Source organism: Squalius cephalus (assembly GCF_949319135.1).
Source record: "Squalius cephalus genome assembly, chromosome: 17".
Lineage (NCBI taxonomy): Eukaryota > Metazoa > Chordata > Actinopteri > Cypriniformes > Leuciscidae > Squalius > Squalius cephalus.
This window is the reverse complement of record NC_137138.1, coordinates 17634370-17649730: the sequence shown is the minus strand read 5'-3', so window position 1 is coordinate 17649730 and position 15361 is coordinate 17634370. Positions and strand designations below refer to the sequence as shown.

General features: G+C 38.3%; 1 protein-coding gene across 1 annotated transcript; it reads right to left on the bottom strand.

Annotated features, from left to right (window-relative positions):
• Window positions 1–6697: 6697 nt before the first annotated feature.
• On the bottom strand, window positions 6698–7821 carry LOC307145092 (syncollin-like). Its single transcript, XM_079847917.1, has one exon. The coding sequence runs from the start codon at window positions 7788–7790 to the stop codon at window positions 7395–7397; it is 396 nt and encodes a 131-aa protein (XP_079704043.1). The 5' UTR covers window positions 7791–7821; the 3' UTR covers window positions 6698–7394.
• Between the last annotated feature and the right edge of the window lie 7540 nt (window positions 7822–15361).

Genomic DNA, 15361 nt, shown 5'->3' with positions numbered 1-15361 from the left:
AAGACCCCGCGGCTACCCTGAAATAGTTATTAAAGTTTCGGTCACTTTTACTGTCGACCGGCAAAGTTTTTCAGGGCAAAATTTTTCAGGGCAAAATTTTGTCATTTTAATGGGAATTTTTGCGTGAGGGTAAAGTCACGCGAATTAACTGTGCTGACTAACAGAAAGCTGCTTGGTTCGAAAGTTCGTACGCTATTGACAATGGTCCTTTTTTGACTGCAAAATTTTGTTAAAATGTCCTATTATTAATGTGACTGTGTACTATTATTAGAGTAATAAAATGAAGAGAGGAATTGCTTACTTACAATACGGACATTTTCCATGGCGTTTGTCTTCAGCACATGTTTGAGTGCCACCTGTTCTCCAAGGGAAAGAAAAAATAAGATTTTTTTGTAAGAATGTTTTACAATTAATTAACTATATGTGCAGAGGTCACATGATTCCAGTAATTAACCTTGATGTAACTTTTAATGAATTTAAATTCCCACTTCCAAGAGTGCAAAAAAACAACCTTTCGTGAATCAGACAAACGGATCCCTTCGTTGACACATCCAAATGATCCTTTACCCAGTTTTTTCATAATTGCATAATGCTGCAAGACGTCCCCTGTTAAAAAAAGGGACATAATACATTTACAGTATAAACCACAAAAAAATTGCAGATTAAAGATAGCTGTAGAATGGACACATTATTGTGGTGCCTCACACAACCAAAATCCATCCTCAGTTCACATTTTCATTTGGATAATAAAGACAATGTCCAGAAAAAGATGTTAAAACTGAGGTACTTTTTGACATTTTATGAGTCGTTTTGGGGCTTGTTCTATAAACTGACCTGTCTTTCCCTTTGAACTTATATGGATAAATTCATCCTCATTCTTCCAAGAAATGTCATCCGATGTCGAAGCGGAGTTGGTGCTCTCCTCAGTCATAGATTGCACAGTCAGAGAAGGATTGCTGTTGTGAGTGCTGATGCCCCTTTGCTCTTGCCTGGAAATGTCTTTATCATCATCCGGCACTCTGGTGAGAGAAGACTCACAGCTGTGCCTGCTGTACACTGAGTTGTACAGTTCAGTGTTGCGGTTCTGTTCAGCTTCCCCATCAGAGCATCTCTCAGGCTGTTGGCTGCTGTCATTTCTGCACTGACTCTGTTGGGCTTCTTTGGAAGTTTTCTTGGATTTCCAAGACAAAGCCCATCTAAAGAACCTCCCTTTCTTCTCTACTCTCTCTGGGACAGGCCTTGGCGCAGCATCTTCCTCTACAATGTAACTGCGAGATAAAACACAGATCGAGAGATATAAAACAATTTGAGCAATTTCCAGGGTTTCTGCACATTTTTAAAGTCAAATTTAAGGCTTTTTTAAGACCATGCATTAGGGGTGTGCAATAATGACAAAATGTCTCGAACAATATTTTCAAAGTTTTGTTGATAATAATTAGATAACATTTTACTGATTCTGTTTTGTGCTTGGTGCCATGGCTGGTTTAGGCCTGATGTTGACAGCTGACTAATGAAGATATTCATATTTTTCATATTCTATGCAGTGGTCAGTTCACAGCAGTGACAGAAATTAACATTTTTTTTTATTAAAGGGATAGTTCAGCCAAAAATGATATTAAACCCATGATTTACTCACCCTCAAGCCTTTCGAGATGCATATGTCAATCATTTTTCAGACTAACACATTTTCAGTTATTTTAGAAAATGTCTTAGATCTTTCAGTGGTTATAATGTCAAGTTATGGGGTCCACCTCCTTCAAGTCCCAAAAATGTGCATGCATCCTTCACAAAAGTAATCCATCCGGCTCCAGGGGGATAAACAAAGGCCTTCTGAGGGTAATCCGTGCGGTTTTGTCTTAAAAATATACATATTTAAAACTTTATAAATGAAAATAACTGGCTTCCGGCAACGGTCGACGCGCGTTCACGGGATGGATGCCGGCGTATGACATAGGACGTAGCGTAGGAAGCGTCGTGACGTAGAACGAATGCGAAAGCGCAGCCAGAGAGCAGAGCAAAACAAAACTTCACTCAGGATTTCTGCGATTTAAAAAACGTGTATTTAAAAGAAAATGTCGGAGGATTTTGATATTAGAGAAGAGGATATTGAGTTTTTGGCACAGCCCTACGTTCTACGTCACGACGCTTCCTACGCTACGTCATACGCCGGCATCCATCCCGTGAACACGTGTCGACCGTTGTCGGAAGCCAGTTATTTTCATTTATAAAGTTTTAAAATATGTATATTTTTAAGACAAAACCGCACGGATTACCCTCAGAAGGCCTTCGTTTATCCCCCTGGAGCCGGATTGTTTACTTTTGTGAAGGATGCATGCACATTTTTGGGACTTGAAGGAGGTGGACCCCATAACTTGACATTATAACCACTGAAAGATCTAAGACATTTTCTAAAATAACTGAAAATGTGTTCGTCTGAAAAATGATTGACATATGCATCTCGAAAATGCTTGAGGGTGAGTAAATCATGGGTTTAATATCATTTTCGGCCGAACTATCCCTTTAAGGGGTAATATTTGCCATCTTAAATTGATTTCCAGGGGCATTTTCACCTATATGGGCATTTGTAGATGCATGCATCACCTTTTATGTCAAATTCTAACATTCAAATTAAATTCTATTGGAATAATACACAATTCCACTGTTACCAGCCAAATTAAATCATTAAATCAAAATGTAAAAAAAATGATTGCATCACAATAAGTGTATTGTGATTGTCAAACAATTTTAGTAACTAAACTGAATTTTATTAGGTTTAGTGACAACATGGTACAATGTTTACATGGTACAATTTCTGGTAAGCTACGCTTTTTTATTATTTCAAGTCAATTCAATTATTGTGATTTAATATTGACTCATTTGGATAAATATTAGGTAGGCTACACAAGATATATTAGGAATTAATTTTTCTCAAGAAAAAAACATCTCACCTAATGCTGTAAACATACAGAGAGCCCTATCAACTGGCAGTATTATTTAATCTTAAAAATAACTCTAATTAAATAGAATGCGTTTTTTTTTTATAACAACTTTATTTAATGATATAAGTAAAAATATAATAAATATGTAATAGCCTATAGTACACATGATTTAGAAAAATACTCTATAGCTCTTTTTTTCTAGCCAACTAACGTGCTATAACAGTTAGCCTATATTATGATCATCAAATGGCTTTCATGAGGTAAATGTTATGTGACATAATTGTTTTCCAGCTGTTTTATTGACCTCTTTGTTTGATTGATTGGTCAATATTATGTATGAGGAATATACATTTCGTAAAGTTGTACTGTATCTTTCAACAGTGTTCATTAGTGTTTATTTACTATTAGCTAGAGATGGTCGGTTCACGTGCCGCCAGGGATCTGTTGCGTCACATTTACAAACGCCAAAACGGTATTTATTGTTTGAATTTCGTAATAAAAGTGACAGAATCTGAGAGCTGAGATTTTTTTTATATCATAACTAACCTGCTCTGTCTACTCTGTTGGTCTCCATGTCGTCTTTGCTCCGCGATTTTTCTGTGCGTGAGAAAATGGATGTGTGGCGTGCGTGAGAGTTGGCAGCTCTGTTTGAAATACTGTTCAGATCGCTTGTGCTGCTAGAAAACTGAACCAAAACCTTCTGTGACGTCACAAGTGAGCGACCAAGGTTATTTTTCAAATGTTTTTGTCAGCGGAGAAACTTGCAAAGATAACTGCTAGCAGCTATTGGTTTGACAGAAAATATATATCTTTATAAACTTATATGTAAGGGATAATCCACGGCTAGCTGTGAATTTATTTATTTTTAGCAAAATTAATCAAAAGTGCCCCTTTTAAACAAATATTAGTGATAATATTGTGGTCAATAAAATCAAATCAATTTGATTATAAAAAGACATGACAACGTGTGCAAAACTATAGTAGCCTAAATTCACCTTTATTTTTATGTATCTGTCAGTCTGAGACTTCGTTGCCATAACGCGTTGCACTTGCGTGTGTCTTGCTTCGGACTTGACTGACGGGGTCAGTCTCCGGTTTCAAGGGTCTCAAAATGTATGCCCAGATAGCAAACGTACATCGCAGAGACTTCTGTGAAAGATCGTAGCATCTGGTAAACATCGTTTTTAATAGTAAATGAGAGCCGTATTCCTTACCTCTACACCAGTGCTTGAAGTGGGGGGAAAAAGGTGCCGTTGTTGTGCCGAATTTTGACCCCCGCCAAATTATTACCCCCCTAGTATTGGTAGGATTAGTTGTGGGGGAGGGGTTAGGATTAGGGGTGGGGTTAGGATTAGGCAATCAGGAACTGACTTCAACGAGGGGGGTAATAATTTGGCAGGGGGTCGAAATTCGGCACAACACCTGTACTGCGTACCGGTGAGCATAGATATCATATAAAGGCTAGATGTCTCGTCCGCGCTGCTGGCCAATGGAGCTCGACATCCGCACACGGCGGCCATCTTACGACAGGATGCTCGCTCACTCATAACATGGTGCATGTACTTTTAAATAACCATAACTTGCTCAATTTTCTACCGATTTTCAAACGGTTTGGTTTGTTATAAACGTCAGAGATGTAGCTATTATACTGCATACATATGAATAATTATGTTCAAAATGTTTAAGCATTCAGAATTATAGCCACGTTAATAACGTTTGTAAGAAACCAAACCGTTTGTAAATCTGTCCAGATTTCAGCGAGATAAGAGGATTTGTGTGCGTGCTGCTCACTCACCTTAATTCACAGAGTCCTGTCCTAAGATGGCCGCCAGTGATGCCGGAAGTGACTCCGCCTTAAGACATCTAGCCTTTATATGATATCTATGCCGGTGAGTACCGCCCCACTTCGAGCACTGCTCTACATGATGAATCTTCAATATTTGAAACTGCATGCTGCCACGCGGACCGAGCAGATCAGTAGACGCGGCCACTGGTGTCTATCATCAAGTGGCTTTCGCATTGTGCCACTCGCATCCAGTGTAAACACGGAATATATATATATATATGTGTGTGTGTGTGTGTGTGTGTGTGTGTGTGTGTGTGTGTGTGTGTATCCAATTTGTCACTTAGTACAACTTCACATTTCAAGTTGACTAAACTTAATATTTTAAGGCAGCATGAACACTTACTTTTTTTAAGTTGAAACAACCTTTTTTTTTTGTTTGTCTTGGGTATGGGGTACAGTGATGTTTTCCATACCCTCCTATAACAAAAGTTTACAATCTGTGAAGATCAGAGACTATTACAGTTTTTCTTGATTGCTAACACACTCAGTTGGCCCAATTTCCCAAACCATCCATTCAGTTCTCGAAATAACACATTTCACCTGCATTTCACACAATTTTCTCAATGTTTTCTGCAAAACTCTACACAAATGTCCTCATTTTGCACAGGTTTAACCCCGTTCTCATTCAGAAAACACAAATACACAGTTACCTCAAGTGTCATGAACTCAAATAGCACACATTTATCCATGTGTAAACTGATGACACACCATGCACTCAGAATCTCAGGATAATATAATTTGGGCTACAGGAAAATTAATCCTAATTTTGAAGACAAAGAGGAAGAGAAGGGGGGAAGGAAAATTAAGGGGACAGGGTCAAAGGACATTTGTTCCTGATAAAATACAAAGCTATATATAATTGACCAAGTTCTTGAGCATGCATGGGAAGTTGGCCTACAGGGTTTTTACAGTGCACACTTTAGATGGGAGACTTTCACTATTCTATGTAAATACTGTAGCACATGTTGTACATCCTCAAACTCATAATTGTCAATTGATTTGTAGCCATGTACTTCTTGGTATTTTTGCATAACAGAGAGACAACTGCCTGGAGTGAGGGTAAGTCATGTCACAAGATAAAAAAAAAAATGTTATACTATAGTATGGCAAATATGATCACCAATACTGTAATGCAATTTGGCCAAGGATGCTGAATTACTTATTTTTATTTTACTGACAGTATACTGTATTGTATTGGATACCAAGTTTATATTCAATTCTTTGGTATTTCAACTTTTCTTTTACAGTGCTCTTTATAAAAGTGTACTGAAAATAAACTTTTCTTAAAGCTTACTGTTGAATTTCACTGTCTCTGCACGTTGTATACTGTAATAAACATTACGTAATGATTCCTGATTGCCAAAAAGTGCTTTTTGTAACAGTGTTCTGAACTGATCTCACTAGTGCTGATCTCACTAGTGCTCTCTAGGCAGTGGAGTAGTCTTTGTATTTGTTGGGTTTCGTGTCATCTGAGGCCAAAGTTTGATTCTGTCAAAAGAGAATATGTTTTTGACTAATTTTTTATTATTTGAAGCAGAAGTTTGAGGTTTGTACAAGCTGATGTGTAGATTTGAGATTTTATTTTATTTTATTTTGTTTTGTTTTGTTTTGTTTTGTTTTGTTTTATTTTATTTTATTTTATTTTTCTTTTATTTAATTTTCTTTTGTTTTTATTTTTTTATTTTTTTATTATTATTTTTTATTATTTCTATTATTATTATTTTTTATTATTATTATTTTAATTTTTTTTTTTTTTTTTTTTTTTTTAATTTTTTTTTTTTTTTTGTGAAAATAAATATTGCGCACCAGATAAGGACAGTGACTCCAGCAGAGAAACTGAAGCGGTGGTTAAGTGTTTCAGTTCTCATGATTATTATCTGAGAAAGGATTGGTTGTTGAGCTCACTGCAGGTGGCTCAAAGCTCCTCTAGGGCTTTAATGTCAACTGGCTCATTAGCAGCTGTTTTCAGACATGATTTATTGATCTACAAGTATAGTGCAGATGTGAGAAATGTAGTTAAATCCAACCTTGAATTATGGGTGGGGGGGCATTTTCATATACAGTAGGACACAACATATGAAAACATGATGCAATCTGACGTGTCTTTCATGAACGACTCAATGGATTATCTTCCCTTTGCACCATTCATTACAGAATTGTGCAGTATAATGGTTTTGATATTTACATGCTTTTGAAAATGTTCACAAAGCGGTTCATTGACGTGAAACCAGTAATAAAAAAAAAAAATCATAAAATTGAAATTATGCTTCAATTTCACATTTCAAGCACTGATTTTGTTAACTTATTTGACTTACAACTAAAGGTTAAGTTTCAAAACTTGACTGTAACTTGGGAATACTTTCAAAACCATTGCTTATTTAAAACAATAAAAAATAATCATGCACCAAGTCTTGAATGTTTCTGCATCACGTTCTTGCAGAGATTCCCTGCAGTAACATGGTGTTTAATTCACTTGCAGGCATTGAGCAGATTTACAATGAGCAGAATGTATATTGTGTCTGAAAACAGAGTGTTACAGCTGTTCTTTTGTGTCATTGACATTATATGTTAATGTCTTTTAGGACTCTGTCTTCGGCCTTGCTTCGCATCTAACACGTGCAGTAGTATCCAGAGATGGAATCGTTCCAGTTTCCAAACAGGCCTTGCTTCAATTCCTTCAGGTGATATACGATTCCAGCAGAAAACTTCTTCTTGTATCCTTGCTTCTTGGTTTTAGACCACACTGTCAGGGAGCAGCCTCGGCCCACCACCAAAGAGGAAACACGGTTGTCCCAAACCTGTGGCATGATGGGGGTGTCTTCATCAGGATAAACATCAAGGAAACTGCCAGTACAGCTGTCATCATAGTAGTAGCTGCTGTCTTCGAACATCTGGGCGCAGAGTTTGCTTCCATAATCATCTGTCAGAGTGGCTGGCTCGGGACACTTTGCATTGAGCCCCTCGAAGCACAGAGCAGCCAGGAGAAGAGCGGTGACCACCTTCATGTTTTCAGCGTGTTGAGCAAAAGGAGATCTTTTGCCCTGACCTATATACATGGAGCTTCTGCATACGAATGACGTGCGTGAGAAACGTCAGGGTTTCCAACAGACTCCGTGAAGGTTGCAGCTGCAGCATTCACACAAAGTTCTTTGCAATTCTGTGAAATGTGACCCTGGACCACAAAACCAGTCACAAGGGTAAATTTTTTTAAATTGAGATTTATACATCATATGAAAGCTGAATAAATAAACTTTCCATTGATGTATGGTTTGTTAGGATAGGACAGTATTTGGCCTAAAAATATTGAAATATTAGAAAATCTGAAAATCTAGAATCTGAGGGTGCAAAAAAATCGAAACATTGAGAAAATCCCCTTTAAAGTTGTCCATTTATCTTTGCAATGTTGCTGCATTCACTCACACACACACAAATGTTTTACAAAATATCTTCATGGAACATGATCTTAACCTAATATTCTAATGATTTTTGGCATAAAAAATATGACCCATTTTGACCCATACAATGTATTGTTGGCTATTGCCACAAAATATACCCGTGTGACATGTGACTGGTTTTGTGATCCAGGGTCACAAATGTGTTCTTAGAAATGTTTATAGTCCTTTTAGATCATTTTCGTGAACTGAAAATGCATGCAATTTTAACAAAAACAAACATCACAGATATTCACAACCAACCAGCCATAGTGTCTTTATGGTGATAACCGAATCAAAATTTAGAATATAAGTGGGGGAAATGTTCATCTCTTAGAACATTTGGAATTTTCAATAGTTTGTAAAATTTACTGATAAATCTTCAACAATAAAAGTTAAGCATTTCATTCATATCAAGATCGTGACATTTGATTGTCACACCCTTTTGATTGTCTTAAGCACAAATTATTGGGCACGAAATCAGCTAAATTTAAGCAAATTGCTTAAACTAGTGCAAAAAATGCCCGTGCAAAATCAGTTTTTGTGTGTGTTTTTAGTAATTGTTGGTTTGGTGTGTTTGAGTGCTCATTGTTACAATTACACAGCAAAAGTTCAGTGACATTTTTTTTTTGTGCATGGTAGAAAGCACACAGTGAACTCTGAGAAAACGCTGCGCTTGAGTAAACAGTTTGTGTATAGGCCACTACAAATGATGCCCGTGAAAGAGACTGTAAACGCATTGAATAGGATATGTTTAGTTGGTGAATAGCATAGGCTACTATTACACAGTAGCGATAACGTTAAGCGCACCAGAATGAAATATAATATTCAGAAGTAAACAGCATAGCTGACTTACAGATTCAGTTAACATCCACAAATGAATAAGCGTGTCGATTCAGGGAGCAGTGCAAAATGCCCGTGCAAAATCAGTTTTTGTGTGTGTTTTTAGTAATTGTTGGTTTCTTGGTAAAGAAAACACATTTTTACTCAAATTAATCAAAATGGATTTATCACGTTTTGGATCCAAACTATAATATTCAGAAGTAAACAGTGTAGCTGACAGATTGTCAGAATGTTTATTTTTAAACCACAACCTTCTTGGGGCTTCTTTGACCGATACAACTCTCTAGTGTCAGAATGTTTATTTTTAAACCACAACCTTATAAAAATGATATATTTAACGATATCTTTATCATTTCTCATCCAAACAACGTCAAACTTGGCACTGCACTTACTCGTGACCGTAGCGAGACACCTGTCAAGTTTGAAATCAACAAATGATGCCCGTGAAAGAGACTGTGAACGCATTGAATAGGATATGTTTAGTTGGTGAATAGCATAGGCTACTATTACACAGTAGCAATAACATTAAGCGCACCAGAATGAAATATAATATTCAGAAACAGCATAGCTGACATATAGATTCAGTTAACATCCAACATCCACAAATGAATAAGCGTGTTGATTCAGGGAGCAGTGCAAAGTGCCCGTGCAAAATCAGTTTTTGTGTGTGTTTTTAGTAATTGTTGGTTTCTTGGTAAAGAAAACACATTTTTACTCCAATTAATCAAAATGGATTTATCACGTTTTGGAACCAAACTATAATATTCAGAAGTAAACAGTGTAGCTGACAGATTGTCAGAATGTTTATTTTTAAACCACAACCTTCTTGGGGCTTCTTTGACCGATACAACTCTCTAGTGTCAGAATGTTTATTTTTAAACCACAACCTTATAAAAATGATATATTTAACGATATCTTTATCATTTCTCATCCAAACAACGTCAAACTTGGCACTGCACTTACTCGTGACCGTAGCGAGACACCTGTCAAGTTTGAAATCCATCGGACTAACGGTTCGAGAGATATGTGGTTAACAGACACACAGACAGACAGACAGACACACACACACACACACACACAGACAGACAGACGTTTCTGTAATTTATAGAGAGATACTTAAGCCATTGCTGTCTCTGAAAAACATCAGAAAAGTAATTGTGCAATTCTTGATATTTTCCTGAATTGTGATTAAAATGGTTGAGACCATTTGTAGACCACTAAATATTTTGACATTTTTGGCTAGGCCCATTTGATTTTTTGCCCAGAAGTGTAGACTAATGTCACATTTAATATAATCAATAAAGAGAAAAAATTAACAAACTATATGTGTCCACAGAGATTCTGAAAACTGTTCTCTTGTCTCAATACATATACATGTATTTTATTCTAAATTCTAGTCTCCTGACAAGTGTTTCTTCACTTTTCGATCCTTCCATCCAAACCCCTCAAAGCGCAGAGTAGCGAGCAGAAAGCGATATTGAGTGAACCCTGACACCAAGCTAAAACAAACTTAAATGAGAAACCTTTGGTTTACCGACAGATGCTCTGAAGGTTGGGAATTCAAACAGATTTTAGTTAAATTAATCTCTTAACTTTGAGTTTAGCAGTTTGAGACAAGAAGAGGCTCTAGTCTGAGTTTCAATAGTACATTTTTACTAGTCTGTAATTTGTGTGTGATTGACAACTGACACCTAGCCCACTTTATATATTGGATTATGCATCCAACAATCTGGGTCAGAAGCAGTCATCAGTTATTTATTTATACTTACTTTTTCCTCCAATACTTTTTAGGCTTGTTATCTGCTGCTGTTTCAGCACCGTGTGCATTCTGTAACATATTGGTGTAGGTATAATGATTCATTTCAAACTATTGTTAGTGTTCTTGATATTTCTGTATTGTAGAAAAATGTGTGCCTTGTGAAAGAGGATGATAAACAATTTTATTGAATTATTCTTATCAGAATTGTATTTTCTTTTCTGGTTTCATATGTTATCATGTTATTGTTTTACGGTGAAAAATGTCACTCGCCACGGCAAGAACTGTGTCATTTTTGGCATGCAATGTCCTCCACAGATCTGTAGCATTCATTTGTAGGCTACATGCAGACACAGATCTTGTTGCGATCGGTATCTACTTGTTTTTGGGTCAGGCATTGTGTATTATCGTCTTCATATTTTAGTCTCTTCAGGTGTCATTGTCCTAAATTTGAATGCAAAGAGATAATCTGATCCATTTGTCAGTGTGAGAAACTTTAGGTTGCCAACAGATGCTCTGAAGGTTCAGAGTTTCAACAAACCTTCACAGGTTTTACCGGCAAGTCAATATTTTATAGTGTTTGGGGGTCAGTGTGACTGCATTTAAACTTTCTTTAGTTAAAAAACATGTTTTTTTTTTGTTTTGTTTTTTACATTATCTATCTACACACACACACACACACACACACACACACACACACATACACACACACAGGGATGGGCAGTATTTCAGATACATGTATTTAAAATACGTATTTGAAATACAAAATACTATTTTGTATTTTGTATTTTAAAGCCTTTGGAAAAAATCAAATGTAATTTGTATTTAAATACATTTAAGATGAGTATTTTAGTATTTTCAAAATACATAAAATACTTTTTGCCAGTCAACCTCTTTATCAGGGTATTGATTTTGTGCATCAACTAGTTCATACATTCACTAGCTCAGCATTGGATCAGTGACTTTTTGTTTGTTTGTTTTGAATAAGGTGAGAATGTCATGATCAATTCTACTTGTTGATTAAAGTTAAAATAGTGTATTATTCACTTAAGTTAACATGAAAGAATAAAAGAGCACAGACAAGTGGGAAAATAGCGTAAGCCAGTCTTGACTGGTTGTTGATTTTTATCAACTAGCTTGTCAAATGTGTTTAAAGCATTACTGCATGTTAGGGCTGGGTTATATGGAACTAGTGATGATATAAAGTGTGAATTGATGGAACTTTTTCTAAATTGTTTACATAGATTTATCTATGTATATTATAAGCAAATATATCCATGCAGCTTTTAGTGGGCAGGAATTATTGGAACGTTGGAGTGGAAAAAGAAGCACTTATGAATGATACACCACAAAAATCTTCAGCTTTAGTTTTATTGTACATAAAAAATAATAATAAAAAAAGGGGTACACTGAAAAAAATGTTTTGTTGAATTTAATAAAAAAAATGTATCATAAGTGGTTGCACACAACTGATTTTAGCTACATTTAAACAAATGCATTAAGTTGATGTCTTGGACACTCGGGTGAAGAGAGGGGTGGAGCTGTCAACTGATCACCACCTGGGGGTGAGTTGGATCCGATGGCAGGGGAGGAAGCTGGACAGACTCGGCAGACCCAAACATACTGTGAGGGTCTGTTGGGAATGTTTGGCCAAATCCCCTGTCAGCGAGGGGGGGGGGGGGGGGGGGGGGGGGGGGGCGATGCAGTGCCCTACTAATGCTGTTTTCAGTGGAGGTGGGCAGCTGTTGACCTCGACTGGGGATGTCATCGGACGGTGGAAGGAATACTTCGAGGATCTCCTCAATCCCGCCATCACGTCTTCCATTGAGGAAGCAGAGGCTGAGGGCTCAGAGGTGGACTCGTCCATCACCTAAGCTGAAGTCACCGAGGTAGTCAAGAAACTCCTCGGTGGCAAGGCACCGGGGGTGGATGAGATCCGCCCTGAGTACCTCAAGTCTCTGGATGTTTTTGGGCTGTCTTGGCTTTGGACTGGCAGACCGGGATGGTGGTCCCTCTTTTTAAGAAGGGGGACCGGAGGGTGTGCTCCAACTACAGGGGGATCACACTTCTCAGCCTCCCCGGAAAAGTCTGTGCCAGGGTACTGGAGAGGAGAACACGGCTGATCCAGGAGGAACAGTGTGGTTTTTGTCCCGGTCGTGGAAAACTGGACCAGCTCTATACCCTCTCCAGGGTGCTAGAGGGTTCATGGGAGTTTGCCCAACCAATCCACATGTGCTTTGTGGACTTGGAGAAGGCATTCGACTGTGTCCCTCGCGGCATCCTGTGGAGGGTGCTCTGGGAGTATGGGGTCCGGGGCCCCTTGCTAAGGGCTGTCCGGTCCCTGTACAACCGAAGCAGGAGCTTGGTTCGCATTGCCGACAGTAAGTCAGACTTGTTCCCGGTGCATGTTGGACTCCGGCAGGGCTGCCCTTTGTGGGAAAGTGGGAAAATAGCGTACGGTTACGTACAGAACGGTTCTGTTCATAATTTGTATGGACAGAATTTCTAGGCACAGCCAGGGGCCGGAGGGGGTCAGGTTTGGGGACCACATGATCTCATCTCTGCTCTTTGCGGATGATGTTGTCATGCTGGCTCCATCAGACCAGGACCTTCAGCATGCACTGGGACGGTTTGCAGCCGAGTGTGAAGCGGCTGGGATGAGAATCAGCGCCTCCAAATCCGAGGCCATGGTTCTCAGTCGGAAAAGGGTGGCTTGCCCACTTCAGGTTGGTGGAGAGTTCCTGCCTCAAGTGGAGGAGTTCAAGTATCTTGGGGTCTTGGGAAGGATGGAACGGGAGATTGACAGACGGATCGGTGCAGCTTCTGCAGTAATGCGGTCGATGTACTGGTCTGTCGTGGTGAAGAAAGAGCTGAGCTGCAAGGCCAAGCTCTCGATTTACCGGTCAATCTACTTTCCTACTCTCACCTATGGTCATGAGCTGTGGGTCATGACTGAAAGGACAAGATCCCGGATACAGGCGGCCGAAATGAGCTTTCTCCGCAGGGTGGCTGGGCGATCCCTCAGAGATAGGGTGAGAAGCTCGGTCACTCGGGAGGAGCTCAGAGTAGAGCCGCTGCTCCTCCACATCGAGAGGGGCCAGCTGAGGTGGCTTGGGCATCTGTTCCGGATGCCTCCTGGTCGCCTTCCCGGGAAGGTGTTCTGGGCATGTCCCACCGGGAGGAGGCCCCGGGGAAGACCTAGGACATGCTGGAGGGACTATGTCTCCCGGCTGGCATGGGAATGCCTCGGTGTCCCCCCAGAAGAGCTGGAGGAAGTTGTCCAGGGAGAGGGAGGTCTGGGCATCCCTGCTTAGACTGCTGCCCCCGTGACTTGGCCCCGGATAAGCGGAAGAAGATGCTTGGATGGCATTAAGTTGAACTTAATCAATTTTAGTTAATTAATGCATTTTTTTTAAATGTAGCTAAATCAATTGTGTGCAACCACTTACCATATTTTTTTTTCAGTGTAAATAGTGTCAAATGAATCTAAGTAATTCTAATACGCTTTCTAATTTTAATAAACTTATAGAAACAAATAAACTTGACATAAAATAAACATAGAATTACTTAAAAAGCAACAACAACAACAAAAAAAACCTCAAAAGAGTTTGAAATTCAGTTTATGCTGTGGAATCAAAACTGATATTGAGAATTGTGAAACCATGATATTGTTACTGTGAAGTAAAATTGAGATTTTGTCCATATCGCCCATCCATATTCTTTGCTAGATAGCAGAAAAGGTTTCCACAGTTTTACAGTATGAATTTTTTAATAGTGTTCACCACAAGTAATAGACTACATTGTAACCAGAAATAAGTATATAAATGGCTGCTATTTTAAATAAGTGTATTTGTAATTGCCAGAAAGAAAGAAAGAAAGAAAGAAAGAAAGAAAGAAAGACAGACAGAATGACAGAGAGGGCAGAGATGAGGTTAGGAATGAAAAGTCAGTAGGCCTATGTAGTTTCTTCATTCAATGTGACCTATACCTGCACTGGATGGCCAATTTCACATGTATTTTGTGTATTTTCAAAATACAAAATACTGTATTTGTATTTAAATACCTTTTTTCACACAGTATTTTGTATTTGTATTTAAATACATTTTTCCACACAGTATTTTGTATTTGTATTTTAAATACATTTCCATGTATTTATGCCCATCTCTGCACACACACACACACACACACACACAAAACTGCTTGATTCGGTTGTTCTGAAGATATATACAAAAAAATGAATGGGAAAAGAGAAAAAAAAAACTTCCAGCATAAATCTGAAAATGTCCACACCTAAATGAAGGCCTGGTATTAGAGCACAAATGCGGACGAACATGATCACACACACACACACACACACACACACACACACCACTGTAATTGAGTTTTCACCCTTCACTCCTGTTCATATCTGCTTTTTTATTCTTAAGGTAACTATTTTTATACATTTGGATTATTGGAAAAAATATATATGTTATTGTAATCAAGTCTTGTCTTTTAGTGGCACGCTATGTGGCATTATTGCAAAAAACAAGACAACACACTTATA

Coding starts and splice junctions, on each gene's coding strand:
- LOC307145092 (XM_079847917.1), bottom strand. CDS start 7,790: ATGAAGGTGGTCACCGCTCTTCTCCTGGCTGCTCTGTGCTTCGAGGGG.